The sequence below is a fragment of the Centrocercus urophasianus genome, unplaced genomic scaffold (genome assembly GCF_019232065.1).
Source record: "Centrocercus urophasianus isolate 14NV4802_14NV808 unplaced genomic scaffold, USGS_Curo_1.0 seq_11, whole genome shotgun sequence".
NCBI lineage: Eukaryota > Metazoa > Chordata > Aves > Galliformes > Phasianidae > Centrocercus > Centrocercus urophasianus.
Window position 1 is genome coordinate 12,105,574 of NW_024884253.1, and position 12,711 is coordinate 12,118,284.

The following is a 12,711-nucleotide window of genomic DNA, read 5'->3' on the forward strand; positions in this document are numbered from 1 at the left end:
TTTTAACTCCTGCCAATAAACACATTTGGCCCAATATAGCAAGAAAATGGTGTAAACCCAGAGCCAGTAGATGATACAGCAATTCAGCTGAACAATAATGGGAACATTATGGCAATATACCAATTTTGGCAATAGCTCTCAGTGAGACAAACAAGGAAATAAAGGCAGGGAAAACTCCACAGTGCAAGGTGAAAGACCTCTGTGCAAGATGGCAGCTGTGTTCCTAAAGGATGGGAGAATCTTCCAAATCAGGTAGATTTTATGAGATCCATAAATTATAGATATGAGAGTGTTGATGCTGCTTTTCATCAGAAGACCTTTGGATTTCTCACCTCTGGGGCAGTCACAATTCTCCTCCAGAATATTTGTAATTCCAATTTCTCCCTATTATCTCGTATCTCAAGACTTGTTCTGTGCTTTGCCCTTGGCAAACATCATCTTGTTTGGCTCTTATCTAGCTGGAATACCCTTGGAAAGATAATTTCCTCAGCTCTTCATCTCAATCACATCGCCCATCTCCCTGATTTCTTCCATCTCCTCCTCCTCCTCTTCTGTCACATCAAACATTATATTACTGTGCTTATCTTTACTTTCAAGATCCCATCTCTGCTATCACCACCTCTCAAGCAGTGTTGGCTTCTGCTCTAGCTGTCCATTTGGTTCCATCTTTGCAACAAGGTTTTAAATCTTCAAGCAAGGAGCTTCTGCTTGTTGTCTCAACAGGAGACACTCCCACCCAAACATCCACAGAGATATGGATGCAGTGCCCCAAATCCTACCCAGCACTGCTGTGATCTCTACCAAAAAGCATAACAACTAGTGATGTGCAGAAGCTGTACTTCCAGAACAATAACCAGCAGTTTCACAAGTCATGTTCTCTCTGCACACACCTGTATCCATTTGCTATCCCTTCATTTTACACTTGGACTATAAGCAATATGGGAGTGAGGCCATCGTTCCATCTGCTGCATTGTGCCTTGCACTGCTCTGGGATGTCATCTTCAGGATCCCCAGTATAAATGGGCTTTTATTCTTTCTAGTACTGAAAATCAGCAGCATGTGATGAGACAGGCCAAAAGATATGTTGTCCATCCAACAGCAGTGTATCATGACCAGAGGATGTCTGTCCAGCTGCAGGCATTTGTTTGAAGTATCAAACAAATCAAATATGGAATCTCTCATGTTCACGGAAAATTCTGAAAAAGCAGCTGAGCCTAGGATCTCACCTTGAGCATTTTGACATTTTAAGTTCCAATTGTAATAGGGAGCTACTGCCAATGACTGGATAAAATCACTGGTTAGCAAAGTGCACAGTTTTATTTGTCAGAATAAATATAGCAAAATAGGGTCCCACTCTGATTTCAGGTACATTTCCAGCGTTTTTTGGCAATAATCTTTGCTTCTTGCTTGGCCTCCTCTGCCGAGCTATTAAGTGAAATGCACTCAGGAAGAGGTTTAATAAATTCTCAAGATGCCACAAGGTAAGTAGGACATAGCAAGGTAAAAATGGGCAAAAAGAGTGAAAAGGGTCACCTGGCCTGGCACAGCTGTATCATAGTTCAACTCCATCAGAAGTCAATAGGATTGTGGAGTCTCTGGAGCTGCTCACCTCTGACTCCAGGCCAGCTGAATTTCTCCCTTGTACTGTCATTGGCATTGGATATCTGGAAAAACTTTTTCTCTGAAAAAATGTTCAGGCATTGGAATGGACTGCCCAGGGAGGTGAGAGAGTTGCCATCCCTGGAGTGTCGAAGAAAGGTGTAGATGTTGTACACAGGGACGTGGTTTAGTGGGCAATGTTGCTGGTAAGTGGACAGTTGGACTAGATGATCTTAGAGGTCTTTTCCAAACCTTAATGATTCTGTGATTCTGAGACCACTGTAACCTGGCTGAGCTCCACAGGCTGCTCACCATAGGGTCAAATAAGCACTACTGCAGCCCTCCAGCAGAGCAGGAGACCGACTCCCCTGCCCTTTTCTGTGGCAGCAGCCTGACACACCAGCTCAATTCTGCTGTAAAACCCACTGCCGACAGCCCCTGGTGTTCCACACAAACCAGAGAGCTCTCTTCTTGCAAAACCCTGTGACACAGCTGTGGTATCTCATGTTATCACCCACACAATTGCGAGGAAATGAAGAATTACAGCTCCCTTATGGAAAAACTAGCTTCTGTACTTGCTTTGAATTATGAAGCCCAAACAGGCATATTTTTTAATTTTTTGTTAAGTGCACCTTTGATACCTGTATGCATTTACTGGACTGAAGCACTCATAAGAAATAAACTAAGAAGACTACAAAATTATAGAGCTGATAATGAAGATGGAAGCTGCATTCTGAAGCAGTGCTGTCATACTGGTAGCATTGTGATGTGCTGGTCTTACAAACTGCATAGTATAATTTGTAATATATACATCAACATTTGACTCTGTTCATGCACAACACCAACAGGAGCACAGAAGTAAAGCTAAAAACCTTGAATGAGAAATAAACCAAATAGAGTGCCAACAAGTGGTTTCTGGGCCACCTGTTTCTTCTTTCCATCAGGCACTTAAACTCAACCTTATTTTTATAGTCCATCTTCCACAGAAGTCTGAAGTTAGGAGATAGGAATCAAGCAAATATCTGTCCTCAGTTGTGTGGAGGCAAATGAAGAATGGAGGGGGTGGCCAAGCAAACCCAACAGTGGCTGTATGGTGCCTTCTCTCTGTCCCTGACCATGCATTTCTGTCTGCTTCCTTCCCCAGCACTGGCACTGCGTGCTGAGCCTGTTCAGAAAGTTAATCTTTTCTCACTTCCTTGCAACTGATGTAATTCCCTGAACTTTGGATCCCATGGACATCAGTGAGAAGTGTAAAGGAAGCAATAAGAGCAGGGTAGAGGCAGCCTGCAGATAGATCTGCTGTATCAGAAAATCACAGTAGCTGAGTGAAACGGTGTAAGATTGTTTCTCCCCCCATGCTTCTCCAGAAAAAGCTTTTATGTGGTCATGTGGTGAATCAGTTTGTGAAGACTCAACGGAAAATCCAACAAAAAGCCCTTCTGATCACTGCCACAGTGCAGGTCACCATGTGGGGACGATCCAATGTTGTTTAAGCCAGTCTGAATGAAGTGAAGCCTCAAGCAGGGAACTAGCACTACTGATGGCCACTGCCTGGAGGCTCCTCCAACTTCACAGGCTCCTTCAGAGCCTGACTGACCCTCTGGGCTTCCTTTTCCCTTGCTCTGTGCTTCCATGAAACTTGTTCCCCCTCTATGCTTCAGAATTTTCCAAAAATGAAGGACCACGGCTGCACTTTTTTACACTTCCACTCCCACTCTCCTGGTGTGTGTGCACTCTCCTGGCAGTGCAGTTTTAAATACTTTGTCCTTCTTTAAGATCACTGCTATTCTTTCTGCTGCAAGAAACAAAGGCACTTTCACAATACAGTCATGTCTTCTTAAGGCCATAAGAAAAAAAGTGAGGTTCAGGACAAAGGACAATCCTGCAAACAAATAAAAACAACAATAACAAAAAACTAGCACAACTGTTGCTGATATTTGATATGAAATTGATTTAAAACTCCTCACCTTTCCTTCTGCTGAGGCAACCTGCCTTTGCAAAACTGCCTCACCGTACTATTCATAATACTATGTCTTATGAAACCTCTGTAAGTAAGGACTCTTGTTAAGGTTTAAGCTGTTTTTAAATCCAATGGTTTACACATCAGAATTGTTTAGAATGTGTATTTCTATGCCCTGCTCTTGTTTAAGGAAAACCAGCAAGCCAACATGTAAAATGTGGTTCACCCAATGAATGCCAGCACTTCTGCTGAGATCTCCAGCTTTGCAGTTCCCATCATTAAGACTCTGTTATTATTAGCACCTCACTGCAGTTTCTCTTCAAAGACTGCTTCTATACTTTGTTTTGTGTTGCTTTTTTATGGGATGTACTCTTCTTTCAAGCCTAGGCACCTGTTTATGTTCTCACCACAATTTTCATTCCATCTGCCAATTCTTCACTGGTTTAACCTCTTCCCACAGAAGTTTGAATAGGTGATTGTATTCAACCCTTGCCTTCAACACAGAACAATTAACAGCAAATGTGGCCACAAAAAACAAGCTGTGCCAGGAAGAGAGAAGCAAAAGAGTTGACCACAAAGCAGAGGTTTCAAATATAAACAGCAGAATAAGCAGTAAGAAAGGTGGAAGGGTCTGGCCCTTTGGGAGGGACTGCCTGTTTCTGAGAGCAGGCCCTAAGCCAGGAGGTGTCTCCAAGCCAGCACTCAGCGCCTGGAGAATTGATAGTGGGAATGAAGAAGCCTATGGCAGGAGGTCAACTGGACTGCAAGAAGCTCACATTTGCTGCTCTGACAGTATCCTTCAAGTTCTTAAATTTTACATCACAGAAAGCACTGAAATTCTTACATTTTTACACTTCAAAAAGCACCAGAGTCTACAGATAAAAGGAATAGCTTGATTGGCATGTAGCGCACAGATCACTGCCTCGTCCTTGTCCATTTATCCAACAGCAAAAGCTGGCTGACCTCTTTCCTGGCTTCAGCCAAGTCTTACTCTACAGATGTTACTCCGGAGGGAGAAAGGAGTGGGTTCTTTCTCAAACACTGTCCCCAGAGCTTCCCCCATCCCATTCCATCCCACACCATCCTGTCCCATCCCATCCCATCCCATCCCATCCCATCCCATCCCATCCCATCACACGCACTGTAAGTTTTGCATCTCCACACTGCAGCGGTACTTTTTTCTGTGCTTTGGGGATGTCACTCTTAGGCTCTGTGTTTGCTGCAAAAACCTGCCACAAGCTGTGGCCAAGATTTGTGTTGCAAGAGCTTTATCTTCCTTCTGAGCACACAGTGCCTACCCCTGCAGGGATTTGATGAATAGCTTGAATTCCTAGGCGCTATCACTATACAAATAGTAAATAACAATGACAAGCGATAGGAGCACTCCTGTCATGCTGCCAGCCTATGGCTGCTGCCCCCACAGCAGTTGGGGCTGTGCACTACGCGCAGCACACAGCAGAGTGAGGCTGACTATGGAATATTAATCCTTCCTTCCCTGAACAAGCATCGACATCAGAGCAGTCTCCTTTACCTGTACATAGGCAGTTCCTATAATCTAAAATAAATAAAACCCATGCTTGCACACGCTACACATACAGTACCCTTTGCTTCCTTGCTAATCTCTGCTAACCTGAGACAGAGGTTAATGATTCACTCCATCTGGAATGGAATACACAAAATATACAGCCCAAACCACTCTTACAACATCCGCCTTACTGTGTACATAGAGCAAGAGTGATCACTGTTTGCACACGCATTGTTAGCTACTTTAACTCAGAGCCGCTGACTGGAGCAACTCAATTATTGAAACAGGTTAAGGGAAAGACCCTGAGCAAATGATAGCCTTCCATCTGAATTTACAGAAATGCTGAAAAACCAGAAATTTTACAGAAAAACAGGAGAAATTGACATTCCTGGCCCAGGAACCTTAGGTACATATACGTATGTGTATATATGTATGTATATGTACACACACCTGTATCATAGAATCATAGAACATTCTGAACTGGAAGGGATCCATAAATTATTGACCATTGAATCATATATGTATATGGCACCACCGACATAAAGTTAGTACAAACACACAAGATTCCAGGACATGAGAAGGTGCATCGGATAACAGAGGTTCTAGAAAAATGGAATGTATACATTTATAAAATTAATTTACCTGAGTTAAAATGTATAACTAAATGTGTTATGATAGTACTGATTTAGCAGAAAGCTTATTGATTTCAAAGAACTCCATTTTGCAACCTTCCCAATCTTCACTTTGAAGTCCTCCTTTCCTTTCAGGGCGTTCCTCTGGTGGAATTTCACAGTGAAGACTGCCAATTTTTTGGCTGCTTGATTTTGGAAAACAAATTAATGACAGTGAAATTAGTTGGACAGAAAGCTTGGGAGCACTTTGTTCCACAAAGATCTGATGATATAACCTTCCATGACTTATCTGCCCTGAAGAAGTAAGCAGATACAAGCCTTCTCAAGTGAGACAAATGAAAATTAGTTTATCAGGGTCAGTTTTGAGTCCAATTAGGAAGCTCTTCGCTAATGGAAATGCAGCCACTGGTGGAGAACTAAAGTTGGTGCAAGAACGTGGCGCAGGGGGTAAAAAAGTACATACAGTACTAGATAGGCTTAGGAAGATCACAAAATCTAACCTCAATGAATTCTATCTCCAGATGTGGCATATAAGATTGATTGATATCTGACGATCACTCTGAACTTGTCTGTAGGGGAAGTGACCCCTGGGTAGTTCTGTATCTTAACTGCTCACACTCCTTTTAGTGCGTCTCTATACTGTCACAGTTGTGCATCACTGGAGTGTTAATGCTGTTCTAAGGACAGTGATAGCACTTGATAAAGTATGTAACAATATGCTTAATATATTTCTATGATACACCAATACATTAATCCCATGATCACTTGATTGCAGTTCTCTAGTAACTGTTACTGCTATGCACCACTGGGTTAATTGCATCTTCGAATGCCAATGAACTTTTGACCCTTACTAGAGTGAAAAAGGTTGACTGTTTACTGCTTCAAATAAGAAAAAAGTTTATGGACCTGTAAGTGCTATCATACTGCAGAAGTTAATGACTCTGATAGTTATGCACTCTAATGTATTAAGAAGTTTTCGTAAGTGATAATGAAGCAAGACCCATGGAAGACCACTGAGAACTGATACTTGACGTTTCTCTCCCAGCTTCAAAATTTACATCTGTCACATAAAACCTCTTTTGTAAAACAAAAGTCACATGCAAACTCTGATAATAAGGCAAACAAATTTCTTTTGAACCATATCTTACATTTTGTCTCTCCAAGAAGTACATAAGAAACATGTTTCATTTTTCCCTAAGCAGAAAGAAAGAAGACGCTGAACTATAGGTACTACTCACACAAAGCCCGTCTAAAAGCTTCCTAACTATTTATTAAAACAATTAACTGAAGTGTTAATTGGGAAGGTGCTGCCTCACCTATAAGCTTGTGAAAAAGGCACATTCAAAAATCTGCTGAGAAGAAGCACTAAATATCATTACAGTTACACCGAATTCAGAGAGCTGCAACGTGTACACAAAAGCAATTTCTAATAAAATAAAAATAAAAAATAAGTGCTTTTTTTTTCTTGCTCTTTGGTCAACTGATGCCTGAAGACAACCTGAATGATGGCTTACATTTATAAGAGAAATGAGAGACTCTCAGAAGATATAAGAGTTCAACAGCAATCTGGGATCAAGAAAAAATTAGTTGCTGAGTCAACTAATTATTATCAGTCAACTCTGGCTCTAAGACAGGCAGTCAGCAAGTACATCAAAACATTCCTGTTGGAAAAACCACTCTTGGTTGCCAGCTGTCTAAGTCACAACTAAGTCACAGAATCACTGAATCACCAAGGTTGGAAAAGACCTACAAGATCACCCAGTCCAACCATCCACCTATCACCAATAGCTCTCACTGAGCCATGTCCTCCAACACAAAATCCAAACGTTCCTTGAACACCTGCAGGGTTGGTGACTCCACCACCTCCCTGGGCAGCCCATTCCAGTGCCTGACCACTCTTTCAGAGAAGTAGTATTTCCTAACGTTCAGCCTAAATTTCCCCTGATGCAGCTTGAAGCTATTCCTATCACCAGTTACATGAGAAGAGGCCGACCCCCAGCTCACTACAACCTCCCTTCAGGTAGTTACAGAGAGCAGTAAGGTCTGCCCTGAGCCTCCTCTTCTGCAGACTGAACAATCCCAGCTCCTTCAGCCTCTCCTCATAAGCCCTGTGCTCCAGACCCCTCACCAGCTTTGTTGCCCTTCTTTGAACCAGCTCCAGGGCCTCAATATCTTTCTTGCAGTGAGGGGCCTAAAACTGGACACAGAACTCGAGGTGCGGCCTCACCAGAACTGAGGACAGGGGAACAATCACCTCTCTGCTCCTGCTGGCAACACCATTCCTGATGCAAGCCAGGATGCCATTGGCCTTGTTGGCCACTTAAGCACAGTGTTGCCTCATGTTCAGCCGAGCATCAATCAGTACCTCCAGGTCCATTTCCTTTACACAGTCTTCCAGCCACTCTGCCCCAAGCCTGTAGTGTTGCCCAGGGTTGTTACGGTCAAAGTGCAGGACATCTGGCCTTGTTGAACCTCATTCCATTGGCTTCAGCCCAGCGATCCAGCCTGTCCAGATCTCTCTGTAGGGCCTCGCTACCCCCACTTGTGCTGGGCTGGGATTTTCCTTCAAAGCCTTTCTGAATTTGCTGGAAATTTCCCTGAGTCAGGTTGGAGCATCTTGCTGTGGGAGACTTGCAGCTCTGTCTGCAGCTATGGTCTGTCCATCCATCCTTGGCTGCGTGAATGGAGGACAGGCGTGGGTCTGTGATGGGAGGGAGCTTCCTGTGATGACCACACCAGTTCTCTGCAGGGTGCCTTTCAAACTGTCTGTGCCTCTTCTTGTGTTTTGTGTCCTCATTCTGCATGTACTCTGATTTGCAGTGCTAGCAAGACTTTAATTTTTCTGCCAAGCAGTACTGAAATGGGCACAACATGTTGCCTTCTGCTGGCAGGGAAATGAGTCTAGAATTGCCCCACTTCAGATAAAACCACGATCAATTTCAGTAGTGCTGTTACACACACCCCTTGGATTACATGTCTAGCTGTAACTATCCTGGGCTGCATCAAAAGAGGGGTGACCAGCAGGGCAAGGGAGATGATTGTCCTCTACTCTGCCCTCAGAGGCCACACCTGGAGAACTGCATCCAGCACAATAAATATGCAGAGCTGTTGGAGCGGATCCAGAGGAGGGCCATAAAGGTGATCAAAGGGCTGGAGCACCTCTCCTGTGAAGAAAGGTTGAGGGAGTTCAGCTTGTTTAGCTTGGAGAAGTCTCCGAGGAGACTTCATTGCAGTCTTCCAGTACTTGAAGGGAGCTTACAAGCTGGAAGGGGACTGATTTTTTACACAGTCTGATAGTGACAGGACAAGAGGGAATGGCTTTAAACTAAAAGGGGGGAGATCTAGGTTAGATGTTAGAAAGAAGTTCTTTACTCAGAGGATAGTGAGACGATAGAAGAGGCTGCAGAAAGGTTGTGAATGCCCCATCTCTGGAGATGGCGTGGTTGGCAACCCTGTGTGTGGCATGGATCTAGATAATCTTCAAGGTCCCTTCCAAACCAAGCCATTCTAGGATTATATGACTACCCAAAGCACCATGGCCGAGGCACTTCCCTTCAGACACATCCATAGAGGATGTACTGCATGCCCAGTCCACAGGCTGCACACAGGCAGGTGTCTGAAGGTGGGCTGAGGCTAGTAATGGCACTCCATGTCTCCAGGAAGACAAACACCACACACTCCTTCTGAGCACAAGTTTCTTCAGGAGATCATTCTTCAGATCATTTGTAACCTATTAAGGACATCCATATTGCAGCCATTCACAAATGAAAGAGCTCACCACTGAACAGCCATAGGGGGTAAAAAGTGTAGCTGAGCTAGGGAAGACTTGATGTGGGGGCAGCCGGTGCTTCTAGGCAGCCCCAGAGGTCTGTCCCCTTGCAGAGCTATCAGTGCCTGGAGAGCCCTCAGCCAGACCATGCCCATACAACCACTTAACCTTCTCATTCTAGTCTTCTGAGGCTGCTATAGGGTCTGTCCTGAAGGGCCACACTGCTGGGATCAGGGAGTCTTCAGCTTTGTTTCATTGCTACCAGCCTGGTAACTAAAAGGCCTATCAAGACCCAAACTTCAGAAGTCCTCACCTTAAAAAATCTGTTCCTATTAACCAACAGAAAGAGTTGGTAAAGTATTTGCTTAGCCAGCTGCTGGCTTTAGAGGCAGAGGACCTTACCAGATGCGAAAATTTACCATATCAGCTAACCTACAGCTCAAGGTCCTTTATTTTTCACCCATGAACCACAGACCAGAATTTACATCTCAGCCTCATCTCCCATCTTTGGTCAGTTGCTGCTGACCAAAGCTGCTGTGTGACAGCCCGGTGCCAGCACCAGGTGCTGCAGTAGCGAGCTCAGCCCTCACTGCATAAAGAAGTCACAACCAAGGAGGGTCACACAGCAAGCAGGCCACAGAAATGGGCCAGTGAGACAAATGAGGCTGGGGTGAGACAAGCAATAGGACTTTTAAAGAGTCTTAATCAAGCAGCTATTACAAGCATCTGCATTTAGACACATGTTGTTTAGTCTAGTAGAAGAGTATTTATACCTACATTTTCTTATTTATATGTAAGCAACACCATGCTCAGTTTCATCTTACACTTTACTCCCAAGTTATGCGTTCATCTTGCAGCATGCAACACCTGCCCATGTGCACTTTCACCCAAATACACACAGTCACCTGTCCTGCTGCATCACTCCCAAGAGGGCTTATCTGGCATTTGCAAGGATCACTAAGAATAGAGTACAGTACATTTCCTTGAATGCGCGACTGTTTTGATTTTCTATCGTCTGTTTGTCTGCCCCAGAGGCTTCTGAGATAACCAAACTTTGATCTTGAAAGCCCTCCATGTTCTCATTTAGCATTAACAATTATACACTTATCTTGGACAAGAAAAGGGAAACTTTAAATGCACGGTTAGCCAAAACTTGTCTACCAGCCAGTTTTCTGTCATCTATTCTGCAGCTGTTACTGTTTGGAAAACCCTTGCATAGAGCATCCCAAGAGAGAAACAGAACGAAGCTACCAGAGGTAAGGGAAGTTAGATGTTTTAGGGTGCAGTTTCCCAGGACAGCTCCAGCTGATTCAATAGATCCCTCCTGCCAGAATGGGAGATCTGCTTCTTCCCCACCACCTCCCTTCCCTCCTTCTAGCTCCATATTCCCACCACACACCCTCATCTGTTTTGTGAGATGCTGGCAGTCATCATCTCACAAATCCAGCGTGCTCACTAGGTGGCCACAATGGAAAGGTGCAAGGATGTGAGCTGGCACTGCATAGGACTACAGAACCATGGGCAGGAGGGGAAGGGGAAGCAGATCTCTTCTGCAGTAGCTAGGTGTTAATGGAGGCTGTGCTATCAAACCAGTCCAGTGTGATCTAGGCCACTTCCGAGTACTCATGAGGGAATGCCCATAGGTAACTTCATAAGACCAAGATGGGGAATAATTACTTAGTAGATGATCTTGGCCAAAAATAGCATCATATTTAATTACCTTAATAAAATTAGGGACATGGTTTAGAGAGCAAGATGGTGATGAGTCAACACTAGACTAGATGATCTTAGACATCTTTTCCAACCTTAATGATTCTATGAAATTATAAGTGTCATCCTTGATTGTGACAGTAATAAGCTGACTGTGAGAGCCAGATTTGTTGAAGTTCTTCCATCCTCTCTTTAGGCAATGATTGCAAAGCTTTTGTTTTTACATTTAACTTAAAGGAATACAGAATGTCTTAAGTAGATCTCAATAGAAATTTTGTATTACAATTGAATATTCAGCTTTTTGTAAGGTGAGTTGGAAGTTGTAGGAGTTTTGTCAGCACTTTAACAAACTTCTTAGTACCAAGTCCACCCTACAAAGCCTGCATGCTGTTGTGTCCCAAACAGACTGCCAAGGAAGGTGGTGGAGTAACCATCCTTAGAGGTGTTTAAGAAACCTGTAAATGTGGCACCAAGGGACATGGTTTACTGGGCATGGTGTAATGGGTTGATGGATAAAATAGATCTTAGTGGTCTTTGCAACCTCAATGATTATATTATGATCCTTCACCCCAGGTTTCATTTCAAGCTGCTCAGATGAAGAATCTCAAGTATGGAGAAGTACTTGAGCCAAACCACAGAGATGTGTACTGCCCGAATACGGCTGTCACTGCTGTGCATTGCACCGTGCCAATGGTGCTTGCCATGTCAATGCTAGCAGCACCGATGTCAGTGCCTGTTAGCAGCAGCAGGGATGGCACCTGCCCAATCAAGCAACATTGCTACTGTTTTGCAGTGTTGGTCTGGCACCTGAGCAAAAAGTTCAAAGAAAATTCAAGCAAAAGCCACTGAGCACATCTTTTTCCATTCTCTTCCCAGTAACACATCTAACACACAGTAATAATAATGGGATATTTCCTCCTGAATCTCAATATTCATTGACAAGCCGAAAGCCTTACAATTCCTAGTCTCCTCCGTAGTGGATGGGTTCAGACTGAACCGAACACATCCCAGAAATTAAAAATTAACTGAGTCAGGCGTTGCAGTTAACAGTTTCGGCGCCACACAGCCCCGCTCTCCCCGCGGGGATCCCTTCATCTGCGGCGACATCGCAGCGGTCCGGGGGTTGCGGGCTGCGAGCAGCGGGGCCGGGCGGGCAGCGGGGCAGGTGCGGCTTCCAAGGGACGCGTCCTCACTCCCTCCCGCCGCCCGCCGGTACCCCGGTCCCACAGCACAGCCCGGGCAGGGGTACGGCACCGCTTACCGCAGCTGCTCGCCGGTCAGCAGGACCTCGGCCATGTGCTCCAGCTCGGTCGCTTTCTGCTGCATGCTGCTCATGCCCTCCTCCATCGCCGCCGCCTGCGGGCACAGCGCCTCGTGCTGAGGAGAGCGGGCTCCGGCCCCCTCTCTCCCTCCCCCCTCCCCACCCCCCCGGCCTCAGCTGCCGCCGCTGCAGCCCCGATCCCCCTCTCGTGGCCGGGGTCGCCGGCTGCCTTCCCCCGCCGCGCTCACCTGGAGG

General features: G+C 44.9%; 1 protein-coding gene across 1 annotated transcript in view; it reads right to left on the reverse strand.

Moving 5' to 3' along the window:
• The window catches only part of DEPTOR (DEP domain containing MTOR interacting protein), a 73,275-nt gene that overhangs the window by 60,162 nt on the left and 402 nt on the right, over positions 1-12,711 (reverse strand). Inside the window, exon 2 of the mRNA XM_042834638.1 lies at positions 12,457-12,551. Within this exon, the coding sequence (XP_042690572.1) occupies positions 12,457-12,542 (86 nt within the window). The 5' untranslated portion in view covers positions 12,543-12,551. The remainder of the gene's footprint in view (positions 1-12,456; positions 12,552-12,711) is intronic.